The sequence below is a fragment of the Petromyzon marinus genome, unplaced genomic scaffold (genome assembly GCF_048934315.1).
Source record: "Petromyzon marinus isolate PM22_M1 ecotype Great Lakes invasive population unplaced genomic scaffold, UKy_Petmar_22M1.pri1.0 PM_Scaffold_610, whole genome shotgun sequence".
Taxonomy (NCBI): domain Eukaryota; kingdom Metazoa; phylum Chordata; class Hyperoartia; order Petromyzontiformes; family Petromyzontidae; genus Petromyzon; species Petromyzon marinus.
In genome coordinates this window covers 1-21,700 of record NW_027423625.1, presented here as the reverse complement: position 1 = coordinate 21,700, position 21,700 = coordinate 1, and the positions used below count along the sequence as shown (strand labels likewise).

General features: G+C 53.2%; 1 protein-coding gene across 1 annotated transcript; it reads left to right on the top strand.

The window, feature by feature from the left end:
• The first annotated feature begins 5,215 nt into the window (after positions 1-5,215).
• Positions 5,216-21,689, top strand: LOC142923728 (procollagen-lysine,2-oxoglutarate 5-dioxygenase 1-like). The gene is made up of 8 exons (XM_076064707.1): positions 5,216-6,318; positions 8,377-8,477; positions 9,642-9,769; positions 10,427-10,608; positions 11,239-11,357; positions 12,036-12,099; positions 13,302-13,399; positions 13,849-21,689. Exons 1-8 carry the CDS (start codon positions 6,204-6,206, stop codon positions 14,335-14,337), a joined length of 1,296 nt encoding a protein of 431 aa, XP_075920822.1. The 5' UTR covers positions 5,216-6,203; the 3' UTR covers positions 14,338-21,689.
• The last annotated feature ends 11 nt before the right edge of the window (positions 21,690-21,700 follow it).

Here is a 21,700-nt window from a genome sequence, read left to right as displayed (position 1 = left end):
ATAACCCTACCACTCACCCTATACCCCTACCAGCCACCCTATAACCCTACCACTCACCCGATAACCCTACCACTCACCCTATAACCCTACCACACAGCCTGTACCCCTACCACTCCCCCTATACCCCTACCACTCACCCTTTACCCCTACCACTCACCCTACACCCCTACCACTCACCCTATACCCCTACCACTCACCATATACCCCTACCACTCACCCTTTACCCCTACCTCTCACCCTATACCCTTACCACCCACCCTATACCCCTGCCACTCACCCTATACCCCTACCACTCACCCTATAACCCTACCACTCACCCTATACCCCTACCAGCCACCCTATAACCCTACCACTCACCCGATAACCCTACCACTCACCCTATAACCCTACCACTCAGCCTATACCCCTACCACTCCCCCTATAACCCTACCCCTCACCCTATAACCCTACCACTCACCCTATAACCCTACCACTCAGCCTATACCCCCACCACTCCCTCTATTACCCTACCACTCACCCTAGAACCCTACCACTCACCCTATAACCCTACCACTCACCCTATAGCCCTAACACTCACCCTATACCCCTACCACTCACTCTATAACCCCACCACTCACCCTATAAACCCACCATACACCCTATAACCCTACCACTCACCCTATACCCCTACCACTCACCCTATACCCCTACCACTCACCCTATAACCCTACCACTCACCCTATACCCCTACCAGCCACCCTATAACCCTACCACTCACCCGATAACCCTACCACTCACCCTATAACCCTACCACTCAGCCTATACCCCTACCACTCCCCCTATAACCCTACTACTCACCCTATAACCCTACCACTCACCCTATAACCCTACCACTCAGCCTATACCCCCACCACTCCCCCTATTACCCTACCACTCACCCTAGAACCCTACCACTCACCCTATAACCCTACCACTCACCCTATAGCCCTAACACTCACCCTATACCCCTTCCACTCACTCTATAACCCCACCACTCACCCTATAACCCCACCATACACCCTATAACCCTACCACTCACCCTATAACCCTACCACTCACCCTATAACCCTACCACTCACCCTATAGTCCTGACACTCACCCTATACCCCTACCACTCACTCTATAACCCCACCACTCACCCTATAACCCCACCATACACCCTATAACCCTACCACTCACCCTATAACCCTACCACTCACCCTATAACCCTACCACTCACCCTATAACCCTATCACTCACCCTATAGCCCTGATACTCACCCTATACCCCTACCACTCACTCTATAACCCCACCACTCACCCTATAACCCCACCATACACCCTATAACCCTTTCCACTCACCCTATACCCCTACCAGCCACCCTATAACCCTACCACTCAGCCTATACCCCTACCACTCCCCCTATAACCCTACCACTCACCCTATAACCCTAACACTCACCCTATAACCCTACCACTCAGCCTATACCCCTACCACTCCCCCTATAACCCTACCACTCACCCTATAACCCTACCACTCACACTATCACCCTACCACTCACCCTATAGCCCTAACACTCACCCTATACCCCTACCGCTCACTCTATAACCCCACCACTCACTCTATAACCCCACCATACACCCTATAACCCTACCACTCACCCTATAACCCTACCACTCACCCTATAACCCTACCACTCACACTATCACCCTACACTCACCCTATAGCCCTGACACTCACCCTATACCCCTACCACTCACTCTATAACCCCACCACTCACCCTATAACCCCACCATACACCCTATAACCCTACCACTCACCCTATACCCCTACCAGCCACCCTATAACCCTAACACTCACCCTATACCCCTACCATTCAGTCTATAACCCCACCACTCACCCTATAACCCCACCATACACCCTATAACCCTACCACTCACCCTATAACCCTACCACTCACCCTATAACCCTACCACTCACCCTATAGCCCTGACACTCACCCTATACCCCTACTACTCACTCTATAACCCCACCACTCACCCTATAACCCCACCATACACCCTATAACCCTACCACTCACCCTATACCCCTACCAGCCACCCTATAACCCTACCAGCCACCCTATAACCCTACCACTCACCCTATAACCCTACCACTCAGCCTATACCCCTAACACTCCCCCTATAACCCTACCACTCACCCTATAACCCTACCACTCACCCTATAACCCTACCACTCACCCTATAGCCCTAACACTCACCCTATACCCCTACCACTCACTCTATAACCCCACCACTCACCCTATAACCCCACCATACACCCAATAACCCTACCACTCACCCTATACCCCTACCAGCCACCCTATAACCCTACCACTCACCCAATACCCCCACCACTCACCCTATAACCCTACCACTCACCCTATACCCCCACCACTCACTCTATAACCCTACCACTCACCCTATAACCCTACCACTCCCCCTATACCCCTACCACTCACCTTATAACCCCACCACTCACCCTATACCCCTACCACGCAGCCTATACCCTTACCACCCACCCTATACCCCTACCACTCACCCTATACCCGTAACAGTCACCCTATACTCCTACCACCCACCCTATAACCCTGCCACTCACCCTATAACCCTACCACTCACCCTATACCCCCATCACTCACCCTATAACCCTACCACTCACCCTATAACCCTGCCACTCACCCTATAACCCTACCACTCACCCTATACCCCCACCACTCACCCTATAACCCTACCACTCACCCCTACCACTCCCCCTATACCCCTACCACTCACCCTATAACCCCACCACTCACCCTATAACCATACCACTCAGCCTACACCCCTAACAGTCACCCTATAACCCTACCACTCGCCCTATATCCCTATCACTCACCCTATACCCCCACCACTCACCCTATACCCCTACCACTCACCCTATAACCCTACCACTCACCCTATACCCCTAACAGTCACCCTATAACTCTACTACTTACCCTATAACCCTACCACTCACCCTATACCCCTACCACTCACCCTATAGCCCTAACACTCACCCTATACCCCTACCACTCACTCTATAACCCCACCACTCACCCTATAACCCCACCACTCACCCTATAACCACACCACTCAGCCTATACCCCCAACAGTCACCCTATAACCCTACCACTCACCCTATAACCCTACCACTCAGCCTATACCCCTAACACTCCCCCTATAACCCTACCACTCACCCTATAACCCTACCACTCACCCTATAACCCTACCACTCACCCTATAGCCCTAACACTCACCCTATACCCCTACCACTCACTCTATAACCCCACCACTCACCCTATAACCCCACCATACACCCTATAACCCTACCACTCACCCTATACCCCTACCAGCCACCCTATAACCCTACCACTCACCCAATACCCCCACCACTCACCCTATAACCCTATCACTCACCCTATAACCCTGCCACTCACCCTATAACCCTACCACTCACCCTATACCCCCACCACTCACCCTATAACCCTACCACTCACCCTATAACCCCACCACTCACCCTATACCCCTACCACGCAGCCTATACCCTTACCACCCACCCAATACCCCTACCACTCACCCTATACCCGTAACAGTCACCCTATACTCCTACCACCCACCCTATAACCCTGCCACTCACCCTATAACCCTACCACTCACCCTATACCCCCACCACTCACCCTATAACCCTACCACTCACCCTATAACCTTGCCACTCACCCTATAACCCTACCACTCACCCTATACCCCCACCACTCACCCTATAACCCTACCACTCACCCCTACCACTCCCCCTATACCCCTACCACTCACCCTATAACCCCACCACTCACCCTATAACCATACCACTCAGCCTATACCCCTAACAGTCACCCTATAACCCTACCACTCGCCCTACATCCCTATCACTCACCCTATACCCCCACCACTCACCCTATACCCCTACCACTCACCCTATAACCCTACCACTCACCCTATACCCCTAACAGTCACCCTATAACTCTACTACTTACCCTATAACCCTACCACTCACCCTATACCCCTTACAGTCACCCTATAACCCTATCACTCACCCTATACCCCTAACAGTCACCCTATACCCCTACCACTCACCCTATACCCCTATCACTCACCCTATAATCCTACCACTCACCCTATCCCCCTACCACTCACCCTATACCCCTAGCAGTCACCCTGACCCCTACCACTCACCCTATACCCCTACCACTCACCCTATACCCCTACCACTCACCCTATACCCCTAGCAGTCACTCTGACCCCTACCACTCACCCTATACCCCTACCACTCACCCTATACCCCTACCACTCACCCAATACCCCTACCACTCACCCTATACCCCTACCACTCACCCTATACCCCTACCACTCCCCCTATAACCCTACCACTGACCCAATACCCCTACCACTCACCCTATACCACTACCACTCACCCTATACCCCTACCACTCCCCCTATAACCCTACCACTCACCCAATAGCCCTACCACTCACCCTATACTCCTACCACTCACCCTATACCCCTACCACTCCCCCTATAACCCTACTACTCACCCTATACCCCTCACCCCGCAGGGTGTGAGTGCTGCAGGGCGCTGCTGCCCCTCGCTCCCCCACGCTGCTAAATGGCGACCGCGAGGCCACGTGCCCTGGAATTTCCGCCAAAGATAAAAAAACCACAATCCTCAGCTCCTCCTCCCTTCTCTCCGAACGATATAGCATCCATGCTCTCCGTCTTCTCCACTCTCGATTACACCGTGGACTCTAAACACCCTCCCCACTCGTTCTCCACCCTCTCCACTCGTTCTCCACCCTCTCCACTTGTTCTCACCTCTCTCTCTCTTCTCTCCATCCCCCCTCTCTCTCTCTTCTCTCCATCCCCCCTCTCTCTCTTCTCTCCATCCCCCCTCTCTCTCTCTTCTCTCCATCCCTCCCTCTCTCTCTTTTCTCCATCCCCCCCTCTCTCTCTTCTCTTCATCCCCCCCCCTCTCTCTTCTCTCCATCCCTCCCTCTCAACTTGGCCGGGTTCACCAAGGCGCAGTGCGCTCACCACTGCGCCCCCACCCCTCCCAAATAAAGGAGTTTAAAAAATGACGAGGCGTGGCGGATCCCAGCTCCCTCCCTCCACCATTCCTCCCACCCCCAGCATTCCCCAACACCCCCCCCCCTGCTCAGCAGCAACAGACGGGAGTCTTTGAGTTGCAGAAACTTTTACTCCGCTCTACACACAGACCAGGGGTGTTCTCTCCCTGTACAGACTGGTCTCTGTCTCTGTACAGACTGGTCTCTCTCTCTCTGTACAGAGTGGTCTCTCTCTCTGTGTGTACAGACTTGTATCTCTCTCTATACAGACTAGTCTCTCTCTCTGTACAGACTGGTCTCTCTCTCTGTACAGACTGGTCTCTCTGTCCAGACTAGTCTCTCTCTCTGTACAGACTGGTCTCACTCTCTGTACAGACTGGTCTGTCTCTCTCTAAAACTGAGCAGTGTCTCCGCAGACTGGTCAAAGTCTGGCTCATCTCTATATAGACCGATCTCTCTGTGTAACACGGAGCAGTATGTTTAACATGGACTAATCTCAATACTCCACTAGTCTCTCTAAATCTTACTTGATTGACCATTGGTGTCGAACCTATGTGCTCATTTGTTTGTGGCCGCAATTCCTGGGCCAGCCTCTACCGAGGACGAGTCTCATACTCGGAGCAGATCGTCCCACGGATCGCTGTGCAACCTGTGAAGAGTAAGGTGAGCAGGGAATTTTAGGCCCAATCCTGACCCTGTGTCGAACCAAGACGCTGCTCCTCCTCGAAGTCGTCTCCAACCAGAACCCATCTCAAGCTTTCAGATTTTCATCAACCAGGACCCGTGTCGAACTCGGCATCCAGTTTCATTTCTGGACTTGCCTCGCGCTTGGAACATCTTCAACCCGAACCCGTATCGAGACCCACAGCTCCCCGCGGTGACTTCTCGACCCTCTCTCGAGCTTGGACCTTTCTCAAACTCCCGCAGAAAGCATCAACCTAGACCCAATATCGAACTCAGATCCCAGTTCCTGCTCATCATCGGACCTGTCCCAAGACAGGACCAACCTTCAACACAAAAACCCAGGTGGCACCTGGAAGGTTCTACAAGGATCATGGGAAACATCCGCTTCAACACCACCACCACCACCACAGGCATCTTCTGCATCTACCGCTGCCGCCGTTTTCTCCTGCTGCTGCTGCTGCTTGGATCGGTATCAGCAGGACCAGGTAACTTGCAGTGTGGGGCGTTGGTGGATCACTCAGAGACGGGCACGCGAGTACCGTATGCAGCTGTGCACCCACGGGTTTAAGTTAGTCGGACGGGGTGTGGGGGGGGGCAGTGGAGCAAGTGGGTCATTGTCCAGCTGGGAGGCATTGTTGTTGTTGTATGCCCAGGTCGATATCGTGAAATATCAGAAGCTGCGCTCGGGTAGAGCCCGGATGGATTTTTTTTTTCTGAATGGGCGACCCGTACGTGCCACGCACGAGCAGGTCGCCAAATTGTTGTACAGTAATTCGATGCTTCCACGCCGCTGCCATGGTCAAGCATGGTCATATTTCCTCCACGAGCCACAAGGCGTCGGGAGGCCCTCAATCCAGCAGTGGATCGTGCAAGGATTGGGCGGTTCTGCCACGTGTGGAGATATTTGCGTAATGAAGTGTCCGGGCGTCCCAATGTCAGGAGAAGACGCAGGCCTAAAATTGCTTGCATCGGTCACTCCTTACACAGATACCCATCGACTTACACAGAGACCCATTGACTTACACAGAGACCCATAGACTTACACAGAGACCCATAGACTTACACAGATAACCCATAGACTTACACAGAGATCCACAGACTTACACAGATATCCATAGACTTACACAGAGACCCATAGACTCACACAGAGACCCATAGACTTACATAGGTCACTCCTTACATAGAGACCCATCGACTTACATAGAGACCCATAGACTTACACAGAGACCCATCGACTTACACAGAGACCCATAGACTTACACAGAGACCCATAGACTTACACAGAGACCCATAGACTCACACAGAGACCCATAAACTTACACAGAGACCCATAGACTTGCATAGGTCATTCCTTACATAGCGACCCATCGACTTACACAGAGACCCAAGGACTTACACAGAGACCCATAGACTTGCATAGGTCACTCCTTACATATAGATCCATAGACTTACACAGAGACCCATAGACTTACACAGAGACCCATTGACTTACACAGAGACCCATAGACTTACACAGAGACCCATAGACTTACACAGAGACCCATAGACTTACACAGAGACCCACAGACTTACACAGAGACCCACAGACTTACACAGAGACCCATAGACTTACACAGAGACCCATAGATTTACACAGAGACCCATAGACTTACACAGAGACCCACAGACTTACACAGAGACCCACAGGCTTACACAGAGACCCACAGACTTACACAGAGACCCATAGACTTACACAGAGACCCATAGACTTGCATAGGTCACTCCTTACGTAGCGACCCATCGACTTACACAGAGACCCAAGGACTTACACAGAGACCCATAGACTTGCATAGGTCACTCCTTACATAGAGACCCATAGACTTACACAGAGACCCATAGACTTACACAGAGACCCATTGACTTACACAGAGACCCATAGACTTACACAGAGACCCACAGACTTACACAGAGACCCACAGACTTACACAGAGACCCACAGACTTACACAGAAACCCACAGACTTACACAGAGACCCATAGACTTACACAGAGACCCATAGACTTACACAGAGACCCATAGACTTACACAGATACCCATAGACTTACACAGAGACCCATAGACTCACACAGAGACCCATAGACTTACACAGAGACCCATAGGCTTACACAGAGACCCATAGACTTGCATAGGTCACTCCTTACACAGAGATCCATTGACTTACAAGAGACCCATAGACTCAAACAGAGACCCATAGACTCACACAGAAACCCATAGATCCACAGAAACCCACTGGGGTAACACAGAGACCCATAGAGGCAGATGGAAAGGGAGATAGAACAGATGGAGGTGAGTCCACTCTTCCTCGTACCGCCTTCTCCTGGTGAGCCAGGGTACGGCTCCTCGGCGCTCACGCCACAGGGAGCATCGCTGCTGCCTCCACACTCCTGGGTTACCGGCGGCCACGTGCGTAGCCTCCACCACCACCACCCTCCGAATGATGACGGTGACGGCGACGATGATTGGCGAGTGTCTCTGAACACCCCCCCTCCCCCCTCTCAATACAGGTGAGGCGGGGGAGGTTTACCTGCTCACCGCGGCTCCGCGTGACACCGACGCGTTTCAGCGGTTCCTGCGCAGCGCACGGCACTTCAACTACACCGTCAAGGTGTGGCCGCGCACCTGGACACACAAAGGTCCCCCCGGTAGCCTTCGGCAGACCGTTGGGGCAAGTGCTGTGGGTGGCCAGCACCGCGCCCGGGCCCGCCGGTGTGACGTGTTGCACGCGCTGACACCAGGGACTCGCTTTTGAGGCTGAGTCGACCTAAGAGAGGCACGGGTTTTGTGTTTAGATATCCGTCGCCGGTGATTTGGCCGCGAGCGAGAATCGTTCCCGGGTCGACACTGGTTCTGTAGCGCAGTGCACTAATCACTGCGCCACCGCTCCCCGCGCGCGCGCGCGCACACACCTGTGCGAACGTGCACGTGCGACTTGATGGACACGTGGGCTTCATTGGGTTTGCATATCTGCATCTGCACGCTCACCTGTACGCTCACCTGTACGCTCACCTGCACGCTCACCTGTACACTCACCTACACACTCACCTGTACGCTCACCTGCACGCTCACCTATACACTCACCTGCACGCTCACCTGTACACTCACCTGCACACTCACCTACACACTCACCTGCACTCACCTGAACGCTCACCCGCACGCTCACCTGCACAGACATCCTGGTCTCTCGCGGTTGGCATGGGGCCCTGATTCAAGCAAATAATCACCCCCCCCCCCCTCCTTCTCATTTACCTCCTCCCGTTCCTCTATTAAAGCCTCACCTCTTCTCCAGTGCCCGTCCACTTCCTCTCCACCTCCCCTCGCTCGACCCCTCCACCCCTTCCCGTCCCTCCCCTATAGCCCTTTCGTGACCCACCCCCCCACCCCCACGTGCTCTCTGTAGCGGTCACTCATTGCACTGTCCCTGCCATCGAAATCGCTCGGTTTGCATTTCCCCCTTTAAAACCGCGTTGCAATTATAAGACCGCCCCCGCCCCTCCAGCCCATGGGCCCGAGTGCAGTTGCACCGCCTGCACACTCAGTGAGTGGCTACCCCCACACCGCCCCTACAGCCCATGGGCCCTGGTGCAGTTGCACTGCCTGCACACTCAGTGAGTGGCTACCCCCACACCGCCCCTACAGCCCATGGGCCCGGGTGCAGTTGCACCGCCTGCACACTCAGTGAGTGGCTACCCCCACACCGGCCCTATAGCCCATGGGCCCGGGTGCAGTTGCACCGCCTGCACACTCAGTGAGTGGCTACCCCCACACCCAGGCGCTGGGTGTGGAGTCGGAGGCGAGCGGGCCGCTGGGTGGGGGCCTCGCCCTGCCGCTCGTCAAGGAGGCGCTGCAGGGCGACCTGCGGCACCTGGGGGATGACTCGGTCGTCGTCGTCATGAGCAGGTGTGTGCAGGTGTGTGCAGGTGTGAGGAGGTGTGAGGAGGTGTGAGGAAGTGTGAGGAGGTGTGAGTAGGTGTGAGGAGGTGTGAGGAGGTGTGAGGAAGTGTGAGGAGGTGTGAGGAGGTGTGAGCAGGTGTGAGGAGGTGTGAGGAGGTGTGAGTAGGTGTGAGGAAGTGTGAGGAGGTGTGAGGAGGTGTGAGCAGGTGTGAGGAGGTGTGAGGAGGTGTGAGTAGGTGTGTGCAGGTGTGAGGAGGTGTGAGGAAGTGTGAGGAGGTGTGAGCAGGTGTGAGGAGGTGTGAGGAGGTGTGAGGAAGTGTGAGGAGGTGTGTGCAGGTGTGTGCAGGTGTGTGCAGGTGTGTGCAGGTGTGTGCAGGCGTGAGGCGGTGTGAGGAGGTGTGGATGCGTGTGACCTGTCTGCTGTTGCCATGATTTGCTGTGTGTACTGCTGACAGAGACCATGACGTGCTGTGTGTGTGTGCTGTGTGTGGTGCTGTGTGTGTGTGCTGTGTGTGTGTGTGCTGTGTGTGTGCTGTGTGTGTGCTGTGTGTACTACTGACAGAGACCATGACATGCTGTGTGTGTGTGTGCTGTGTGTGCTGTGTGCTGTGTGTGTGCTGTGTGTGGCGTGCTGTGTGTGTGCTATGTGTGTACTGCTGACAGAGACCATGACGTGCTGCTGGCGAGCGGGCCGGCGGAGCTGCTGGCGAAGTTCCGGCAGGCTCGCCACCGCCTCGTCTTCGCTGCCGAGTCCTTCGCTTGGCCGGACCAGGGACAGCAGGGCCAGGGCCTGCGGGACCACTACCCGGCCGTTCGCCACGGCAAGCGCTTCCTCAGCCACGGCGGTGGGTGTTCAATAGGCGCTCGCTAACACCTCCCACTCCCGGGCTATATGTCAACCGCTGGGGCCCCACCGAGCCGAAGCCGCTCTGCTTCGTGGCCCCGCGCGCCCAGCCACGGCGTGCCCAAACGATGAAGCTGATGCGGTACGGAAGGATGTGGAGCTGAGTGAACTTGCCGGTACCAACGGTGTCAAGGTCGATCTCTGTGGAGGAGGCTCGTGAAGGACGATGCTGCTGCTGCTGGGCAGTTGGAGGGAGTCGCCCACCGACAACAGCGGAGGGCAAGAGGAGCGACGCTCACGACAACGAGCGGAGCGCCAGGCGGCTAAAACGTAGCAAGTTGGCACAGGTGGTGCACCTGCCACCCATCGCAGTCAGTCGACTGGGTCTGTCCCGTGACCTCCTGCGAGCAGCGAGCCTTCCATACTTCACCTCGCCTGGCACAAGCGGTGAGGTGAAGTCACCGCCACCGAGTGCGTCGTGTTTTGCCGAGGGTCAGCAGCTCGGGTGAACGAATCCGTGGCGATGTTCGATGGTGGTGGTGGTGGTGGCGGTGGTGGAGGAGTCGACCGGGCCGCGAGGCATTCCTCCGCAATAATAGGTGCTCACTCACTGTGTGTGCGCCGTGGGTAGGGCTGGTGGGCACGGGCGCGGCCGTGCGGGCGCTGCTCGCTCTGTGGGATGGCGCCGGCGACACCGCCACCGACGAGAGGGACTTCTACACGCGCGTCTACCTCGACCCGGAGCTCAGGGTGCGCCCCGCGCACACCGCACTCCGCACTCTCACCCCTGACCTTTTGAGCGCACGGTCACGGTCATCGTCAAGAGCGCTCGCAGCAGCAGCAGCAGCAGTCGTAGCAACAGGGCTTGGCACCTTTATCTTTTGATGTTGGGAAAAAAAAAGTTTTGCCTGCTGGATGGCTGCCGCGCGGTCGGGGCAGGTGCGCGACGGGGACGTTCCACCCCGGCCGGCCGTGTATCCCACGCGGTGGGAGTTCATAATTACAAATTATAAGAATTTATTTATCCAGAAAAGCCGCACCGAGTCATAGGACAATTCTTTCGGGAGGGTCCTGCATTGGGATTTTTATTTTAAGATGTTTTCAGCCAACGGGTGTTCATACAAGTGGGAGGAAACCGAAAATCCATGCGAGCGAAGGGGCAACACTCGATCCCCGTACAGATGAAATAAACAAGGCGGTGATTGGTCCACTTGCCGTGCTGCCTTCTCCTGCCAGGGCAGGGTATAGGGCTCCCCCTGGACACCCACGGGATGGGAGTTTTTCAACATTTGCGCGGCGATCCTCAACGATTCTCGCGACGCCGGATTACAGGGCAGCCGCGTGCAGCGTCGCCACCGCTGCCCGGCCCATGCCAGTCGAGCAGCCCTCCCCCTCCCGCCCATGGCCGTGTCCTCCGTGTTGTTACAGGAGCAGCTGAACATCACTCTGGATCACCGCTGCCGAATTTTCCAGAACCTCCACGGCTCGCTCGGTGAGAGGCATGTAAAGACACTCCAGGCACGGGTGTGCCCATTTTTCCACTAGCACACCCGAGCCATGCCAGCACAGATGGTCCCTTGGCGGAGTGGGGGGGCTTTCCTCTAGGGCTGTTTGCCACGCCGTGCTGTGCCGCGCCACGACCACGAAACACCGTCGGCCTGGCGAGGAGAGACGTCCGAAACTGGCTCGAGGCCAAGCAGGGCCAGGGGGTGTGGTTAATGACGCGGTCGTCGGTATGTCGTCGTGGGGACGCGGCGTCACCGCGGCGTCTCCACGCGACTCGGTGTACGTGTGTGTGTGTCCGTATGTGTGTGTGTCCGTATGTGTGTGTGCGTGCGTGGGGAGTGGTAGCGTAGAGGTTAGCGCGCTCCATTACGAACCCGGCCACGCGGATTCGATTCCCGCTCACGGCCAACACCAGTGACGTTTACCTGAACCGGTCCTGGGTCTCCCCTAGGTCGACTCAGCCTCAGATGAGTACCTGGTGTGATGTTTAAGCATCGCCGCTGGGGAGACAAAGGCGGCCAGGCGTGTTGTTGGCCAACCATCCCCATGTGTGCCGTTCCAGCCTTCGTAAGGTGCTCTCTTCACAGCAGTAGCACAATCAGCACCATCACGGCCACCAGCAGCATCAGCAGCAGCAGCATCAGCTGCAGCATCATCGGTGCCAGTGGGGCAGCAGTCGTGTCATCATCATCATCAGCACCAAACGTCTGTAGAGACTATACGGGGGACCTTTGTCTTTGTAGCCCACACCTGTTCTGCTGGATGAGGAGGCGCAGGGAGTGGCGGTTCGTGAGGGCGACGCCAGCATCCAGACTCAGGTAGAAGTCGCAGCCAGGGTCGTCCCGACACACCGCCCTGCACGTAAAGACAAAGGTCCCCCGTGTCGCCTTCAACTAGACTGTTGGGGCAAGTGCCGTAAAGACAAAGGTCCCCCGTGTCGCATTCAACTAGACTGTTGGGGCAAGTGCCGTTAGCGGGCACCTACGAAGGCCGGCACGGCGCAGCTGCGAGAGGGTGGGTGGCCAGGACCACGCCCGGATGGCTTTGTCGGGTTCGAAGCGCGGCGTATTAACCGCGGCGCCACCGCCCCCCAAATACAAAGGTCCCCCGTATAGCCTTCAACAGGCTGTTGGGGCAAGTGCCGTTGTTGAAGGCTACGCGGGGGATCTTTGTCTGTCTGTGCTCCAGCCGAGGTCGTGCTCAAGTTCGAGACGGGCCGCGTGCGAGCTCGCAACATCGAGTACAACAGCCTGCCCGTCGTCGTTTTCGGCAGCGGTCAAACAAAGGTGAGACAAAGGTGGTGGTGGGGATGATCCCTGTCAAAATGTGTTGAGTGGTGGTGGGGGGTACCTTATGGAAGTGTGTTGAGGTGGTTTTACACGCAGTAGGTTGCTTTCGCGACCAATATCATCTATAATACAGGTGTTTTTGGGTTAGATCGTGTAAATAGAAACATATTTACGCGATATTTTTATATTTACGCGATCTAACCCCCCCCCCCCCCACAAAAAAAAAACCTGCATTATGTGTCGAGAATGTACGTACGAAGAACTTCTTTCGCACCGTACGTAGCCAAGCGTGCTAATCGACGCGGGGGCTGTACGAGTTACAATGCAAGCCGCCCGTGGCGCGTGACGCGCTCCGTGTCGTGAGAGGAGTGGCAGCTCTGTCACGAACACCGCTTGGCGTCGCCCTCATTACCGCCGCCGCCGCCGCCGCCTGTGAGCGTGGCCAGGCTCATCTGACGTACCTGGGCAACTACATCCCGGACGCGTGGTCCTATGAGAGCGGCTGCCGCGCCTGCCTGGAGGAGGAGCGTGACCTCGCCGCCGGAACGGAGGTACAGACGTGCGGGGAATTTTGTGCCGAGCCGACCTGGAGGGGAGACCCAGCCCGGATTGGAGCGGAGCGAGTGAAGCGAATGCAAGACCCTTTGTCTTCCGAGCCGCTCCGGGGGCCGTGGGTGACGCTGAGTTTTTTCTGTTTTGATTTAAAAGCGCAGCACGGTTTTGGTGGCTCGGCGCGGCACGGCAAACAGCCCCGGTGGACAGAGCGCACACCGGGGTGCCGTGTTGGGGCTCGCTCGCCGGCTTGGATGTGTCAGTGGGAAAAATATCACAACTTGCAGCAACAAAAAGAAGTCATCCAAATAAAACTACAGGCAATTTATGAGAGCCATTTGGATATTTATATAACATCATTCGCGGGCCATGCAAAATCATGAACTTAAAAAGTAGCCTGTTATATTTGGTTTAACATTTAATTAACTCACCCCTAATGTGATGGCTGGAACTGCTTCTCTTTGGCCAGGCGTGGTGATGATGTTAGCTGGTATTGACGATGATGTTGCTACTCGCAACTCCTTTTCCAGGTTTGCTCCTATGTTTATTGAATTTCGAGTTCCGCCTGCGGTTGCCTTGACAGGGCCACACCAAATGATTTCACGGGCCTCATACGGCCCGCGGGCCAGACGTTCCCCACCCCTGACCTAGGGTGACATCAATTTCCCAGGTTCAAATATTGCACCGTAACGTAGCCAACCACGCTAATCAGAGGTGCGGGGGAAGGACAACAAACTGTGGGTCTTTGGGTGAGTATATGGGTCTCTGTGTGAGTCTGTGGGTCTCTGTGTGAGTCTATGGGTCTGTGTGTGAGTCTATGGGTCTTTGTGTGAGTCTATGGGTTTTTGTGTGAGTCTATGTGTCTATGTGTGAGTCTATGGGTCTCTGTATGAGTCTATGGGTCTCTGTGTGAGTCTATGGGTCTATGTGTGAGTCTATGGGTCTTTGTGTTAGTCTATGGGTCTGTGTGTGAGTCTATGGGTTTCTGTGTGAGTCTATGTGTCTATGTGTGAGTCTATGGGTCTCTGTGTGAGTCTATGGGTCTTTGTGTGAGTCTATGGGTTTTTGTGTGAGTCTGTGTCTCTGTGTGAGCCTATGGGTCTCTGTGTGAGTCTATGGGTCTGTGTGTGAGTCTATGGGTCTCTGTGTGAGTCTATGGGTCTATGTCTGAGTCTATGGGTCTTTGTGTTAGTCTATGGGTCTGTGTGTGAGTCCATGGGTTTCTGTGTGAGTCTATGTGTCTATCTGTGAGTCTATGGGTCTCTGTGTGAGTCTATGGGTCTTTGTGTGAGTCTATGGGTTTTTGTGTGAGTCTATGTGTCTCTGTATGAGTCTATGGGTCTCTGTGTGAGTCTATGGGTCTCTGTGTGAGTCTATGGGTCTCTGTGTGAGTCTATGGGTTTTTGTGAGTCTGTGGGTCTCTGTGTGAGTGTATGTGTCTTTGTGTGAGTCTATGTATGCATGTCCAGTATATATCAGTTCTTAAGGAATTATTTTTTTCAATCTACATTTAAAAGTGCATAACAAATAATCTTTTGTGTGGCCAATGCCAGTGAATTATTGTATGTGATAACCCTTAGACGTCAGGGGGGTTCTCAAGTAATTAATTCTCATTAGGCATGTAAATAAATCAGTACGGCTGACGTTTTTGCTAATTAGGTGTACAAAGACAAAAATATCTCGTATAGCCTTTAACAAACTGTTGGGCGCAAGCGATATTATCGAGCACCTATGAACGGCCGGCATGGGACACAGTAGGGGTGGGTGGCCAGCACCACGCATGGCTGCCTTTGTCTCCCTAGTGGCCATGTTTACACATATCATTTAAGGCTAAGTCGACCTAGGAGAAGCCCAGGACCGGTTCAGATAATCATCACTGGTGTTACCGCGAGCGAGTATCGAACTGGGGTTTGCGTCCACGACCGCTCCCCGCATATCTCTGTGAATGTGTGCACACAAAGACAAAGATTCCCCATATAATCTTAACAGACTGTTGGCACAAGTGCTGTTAGCGAGCACCTATGAAGGCCAAGAGAGCGTACGAGGAGGTGGGTGGCCAGGACCACGCCCGGCCGCCTTTGCCTCCCCAGTGATGGCCTAGAGGTTAGTGCAGCGTAGCGCACTAACCTCTAGGCCACCGCTCCCTACACCACTGTGTGGGGAGACAATCACAGACAAACCCAGACAAACACAGGCACACACGTGGCGACCAGGTGGCGACCAGCTGCAGTAAAAACGAGCGCGGTAGAATTTTGGGGGTTTGAAACCAGAGACGCGCGGCAGCAACGACCGCAAGAATCTGATCGCTGGGACACATGGAAAGGATCAGAGAGAGAGGAAAAGTGGGTTTCATGGCCATCACAGAGACACAGTGACTGGGTTTCATGGCCATCACAGAGACACAGTGGCTGGGTTTCATGGCCATCACAGAGACACAGTGACTGGGTTTCATGGCCATCACAGAGACACAGTGACTGGGTTTCATGGCCATCACAGAGACACAGTGACTGGGTTTCATGGCCATCACAGAGAGACAGTGACTGGGTTTCATGGCCATCACAGAGACACAGTGACTGGGTTTCATGGCCATCACAGAGAGACAGTGACTGGGTTTCATGGCCATCATAGAGAGACAGTGACTGGATTTCATGGCCATCACAGAGAGACAGTGACTGGGTTTCATGGCCATCACAGAGACACAGTGCCTGGGTTTCATGGCCATCACACAGAGACACAGTGACTGGGTTTCATGGCCATCACAGAGACACAGTGACTGGGTTTCATGGCCATCACAGAGAGACAGTGACTGGGTTTCATGGCCATCCCAGAGAGACAGTGACTGGGTTTCATGACCATCACAGAGAGACAGTGACTGGGTTTCATGGCCATCACAGAGAGACAGTGACTGGGTTTCATGGCCATCACAGAGACACAGTGACTGGGTTTCATGGCCATCACAGAGACACAGTGACTGGGTTTCATGGCCATCACAGAGACAGTGACTGGGTTTCATGGCCATCACAGAGAGGCAGTGACTGGGTTTCATGGCCATCACAGAGAGACAGTGACTGGGTTTCATGGCCATCACAGAGATACAGTGACTGGGTTTCATGGCCATCACAGAGACACAGTGAATGGGTTTCATGGCCATCACAGAGACACAGTGACTGGGTTTCATGGCCATCACAGAGACACAGTGACTGGGTTTCATGGCGATCACAGAGAGACAGTGACTGGGTTTCATGGCCATCACAGAGAGACAGTGACTGGGTTTCATGGCCATCACAGAGATACAGTGACTGGGTTTCATGGCCATCACAGAGACACAGTGACTGGGTTTCATGGCCATCACAGAGAGACAGTGACTGGATTTCATGAAAATCACAGAGAGACAGTGACTGGGTTTCATGGCCATCACAGAGACACAGTGACTGGGTGTCATGGCCATCACAGAGACAGTGACTGGGTTTCATGGCCATCACAGAGACACAGTGACTGGGTTTCATGGCCATCATAGAGAGACAGTGACTGGATTTCATGGCCATCACAGAGAGACAGTGACTGGGTTTCATGGCCATCACAGAGACACAGTGACTGGGTTTCATGGCCTTCACAGAGACAGTGACAGGGTTTCATGGCCATCACAGAGACACAGTGACTGGGTTTCATGGCCATCACAGAGACACAGTGACTGGGTTTCATGGCCATCACAGAGACACAGTGACTGGGTTTCATGGCCATCACAGACACAGTGACTTGGTTTCATGGCCATCACAGAGAGACAGTGACTGGGTTTCATGGCCATCACAGAGACACAGTGACTGGGTTTCATGGCCATCACAGAGACACAGTGACTGAGTTTCATGGCCATAACAGAGACACAGTGACTGGGTTTCATGGCCATCACAGAGACACAGTGACTGGGTTTCATGGCCATCACAGACAGACAGTGACTGGGTTTCATGGCCATCACAGAGAGAGACAGTGACTAGGTTTCATGGCCATCACAGAGACACAGTGACTGGGTTTCATGGCCATCACAGAGACACAGTGACTGGGTTTCATGGCCATCACAGACAGACAGTGACTGGGTTTCATGGCCATTACAGAGATACAGTGACTGGGTTTCATGGCCATCTCAGAGACACAGTGACTGGGTTTCATGGCCATCACAGAGATACAGTGACTGGGTTTCATGGCCATCACAGAGACACAGTGACTGGGTTTCATGGCCATCACAGAGACACAGTGACTGGGTTTTATGGCCATCATAGAGACACAGTGACTGGGTTTCATGGCCATCACAGAGACACAGTGACTGGGTTTTATGGCCATCACAGAGACACAGTGACTGGGTTTCATGGCCATCACAGAGACACAGTGACTGCGTTTCATGGCTATCACAGAGACACAGTGACTGGGTTTCATGGCCATCACAGAGACACAGTGACTGGGTTTCATGGCCATCACAGAGACACAGTGACTGGGTTTCATGGCCATCACAGAGAGAGAGTGACTGGGTTTCATGGCCATCACAGAGATACAGTGACTTGGTTTCATGGCCATCACAGAGATACAGTGACTGGGTTTCATGGCCATCACACAGAGACACAGTGACTGGGTTTCATGGCCATCACACAGAGACACAGTGACTGGGTTTCATGGCCATCACAGAGATACAGTGACTGGGTTTCATGGCCATGACAGACAGACAGTGACTGGGTTTCATGGCCATCACAGAGATACAGTGACTGGGTTTCATGGCCATCACAGAGACACAGTGACTGGGTTTCATGGCCATCACAGAGATACAGTGACTGGGTTTCATGGCCATCACAGAGACACAGTGACTGGGTTTCATGGCCATCACAGAGACACAGTGACTGGGTTTTATGGCCATCACAGAGACACAGTGACTGGGTTTCATGGCCATCACAGAGACACAGTGACTCGGTTTTATGGCCATCACAGAGACACAGTGACTGGGTTTCATGGCCATCACAGAGACACAGTGACTGGGTTTCATGGCTATCACAGAGATGCAGTGACTGGGTTTCATGGCCATCACAGAGACACAGTGACTGGGTTTCATGGCCATCACAGAGATACAGTGACTGGGTTTCATGGCCATCACAGAGAGACAGTGACTGGGTTTCATGGCCATCACAGAGACACAGTGACTGGGTTTCATGGCCATCACAGAGACAGTGACTGGGTTTTATGGCCATCACAGAGACAGTGACTGGGTTTCATGGCCATCACAGAGACACAGTGACTGGGTTTCATGACCATCACAGAGAGAGAGTGACTGGGTTTCATGGCCATCACAGAGATACAGTGACTTGGTTTCATGGCCATCACAGAGATACAGTGACTGGGTTTCATGGCCATCACACAGAGACACAGTGACTGGGTTTCATGGCCATCACACAGAGACACAGTGACTGGGTTTCATGGCCATCACAGAGATACAGTGACTGGGTTTCATGGCCATCACAGACAGACAGTGACTGGGTTTCATGGCCATCACAGAGATACAGTGACTGGGTTTCATGGCCATCACAGAGACACAGTGACTGGGTTTCATGGCCATCACAGAGATACAGTGACTGGGTTTTATGGCCATCACAGAGACACAGTGACTGGGTTTCATGGCCATCACAGAGACACAGTGACTGGGTTTTATGGCCATCACAGAGACACAGTGACTGGGTTTCATGGCCATCACAGAGACACAGTGACTGGGTTTTATGGCCATCACAGAGACACAGTGACTGGGTTTCATGGCCATCACAGAGACATAGTGACTGGGTTTCATGGCTATCACAGAGACACAGTGACTGGGTTTCATGGCCATCACAGAGACACAGTGACTGGGTTTCATGGCCATCACGGAGATACAGTGACTGGGTTTCATGGCCATCACAGAGACACAGTGACTGGGTTTCATGGCCATCACAGAGACAGTGACTGGGTTTTATGGCCATCACAGAGACAGTGACTGGGTTTCATGGCCATCACAGAGACACAGTGACTGGGTTTCATAGCCATCACAGAGAGAGAGTGACTGGGTTTCATGGCCATCACAGAGATACAGTGACTTGGTTTCATGGCCATCACAGAGATACAGTGACTGGGTTTCATGGCCATCACAGAGAGACAGTGACTGGGTTTCATGGCCATCACAGAGACACAGTGACTGGGTTTCATGGCCATCACAGAGACAGTGACTGGGTTTCATGGCCATCACAGAGACACAGTGACTAGGTTTCATGGCCATCACAGAGACACAGTGACTGGGTTTCATGGCCATCACAGAGAGACAGTGACTGGGTTTTATGGCCATCACAGAGAGACAGTGACTGGGTTTTATGGCCATCACAGACAGACAGTGACTGGGTTTCATGGCCATCACAGAGACACAGTGACTGGGTTTTATGGCCATCACAGACAGACAGTGACTGGGTTTCATGGCCATCACAGAGACTTAGTGACTGGGATTCATGGCCATCACAGAGAGACAGTGACTATTAGCTACGAGCCTTTTGCCCGTCCAAGGACGGGTGTATTGCAGTAAATCTGAAACTTGCAAGCGAAATGCAGACCGCAACGTGATATTCATTGCATCCATTCGTGTTCAATTTGTAAAGCTGCAGTGACACAGACCTATTTCATTTAAAGATTATAATTGCTTGTTCATCATGACGTCCTTTTTACTTTGGTGTATCAACAGCGTTACGGAGATCGCGTGACGTGAGGGTTCTGCCTTCGTAGTGAGGGTTGTGAGTTGATGAGGAGGGGGGAGGAGGCGCCTCGCCCAATCTGGAGTGACGTCACCCGTTCATGATTTTTAATGGAAGGTGGGGGGGGGGGTGTCCATTCGGAGGTCGTCACCTGGTCATGATTATTAATGAGGAGGGGTGTGGGGGTGTCCATTTGGAGGACGTCACCTGGTCATGAATATTAATGAGGGGGGCTGGTCGATGTGGAGTGACGTTACGAGCGTTAAGGACAGACATTCCTGGGTGATTATGATAGGTATGGGCAATGTTAAGTCTTTGGACAATGTTAAGTCTATGGGCAATGTTAAGTCTACGGGCAATGTTAAGTCTATGGGCAATGTCAGTCTATGGGCAATGTCAGTCTATGGGCAATGTTAAGTCTAAGGGGAATGTAAGTTTATGGGCAATGTTAAGTCTATGGGCAATGTTAAGTTTTTCGGCAATGTAAGTCTATGGGCAATGTTAAGTCTATGGGTAATGTTAAGTCTATGGGCAATGTCAGTCTATGGGCAATGTTAAGTCTATGGGCAATGTTAAGTCTAAGGGCAATGTTAAGTCTATGGGCAAATGGTAAGTCTGTGGGAAAAGTAAATTTATGGGCAATGTAAGTCTATGGGCAATGTTAAGTCTATGGGCAATGTTAAGTCTATGGGCAATGTTAAGTTTATGGGCAATGTTAAGTCTATGGGCAATTTTAAGTCTATGGGTAATGTTAAGTCTGTGGGCAATGTTAAGTTTATGGGCAATGTTAAGTTTATGGGTAATGTTAAGTCTGTGGGGAATGTTAAGTCTATGGGCAATGTTAAGTCTATGGGTAATGTTAAGTCGATTGGCAATGTTAAGTCGATGGGCAATGTTAAGTCTATGGGCAATGTTAAGTCTATGGGGAATGTTAAGTCTATGGGCAATGTTAAGTCTATGGGCAATGTTAAGTCGATGGGCAATGTTAAGTCTATGGGTAATG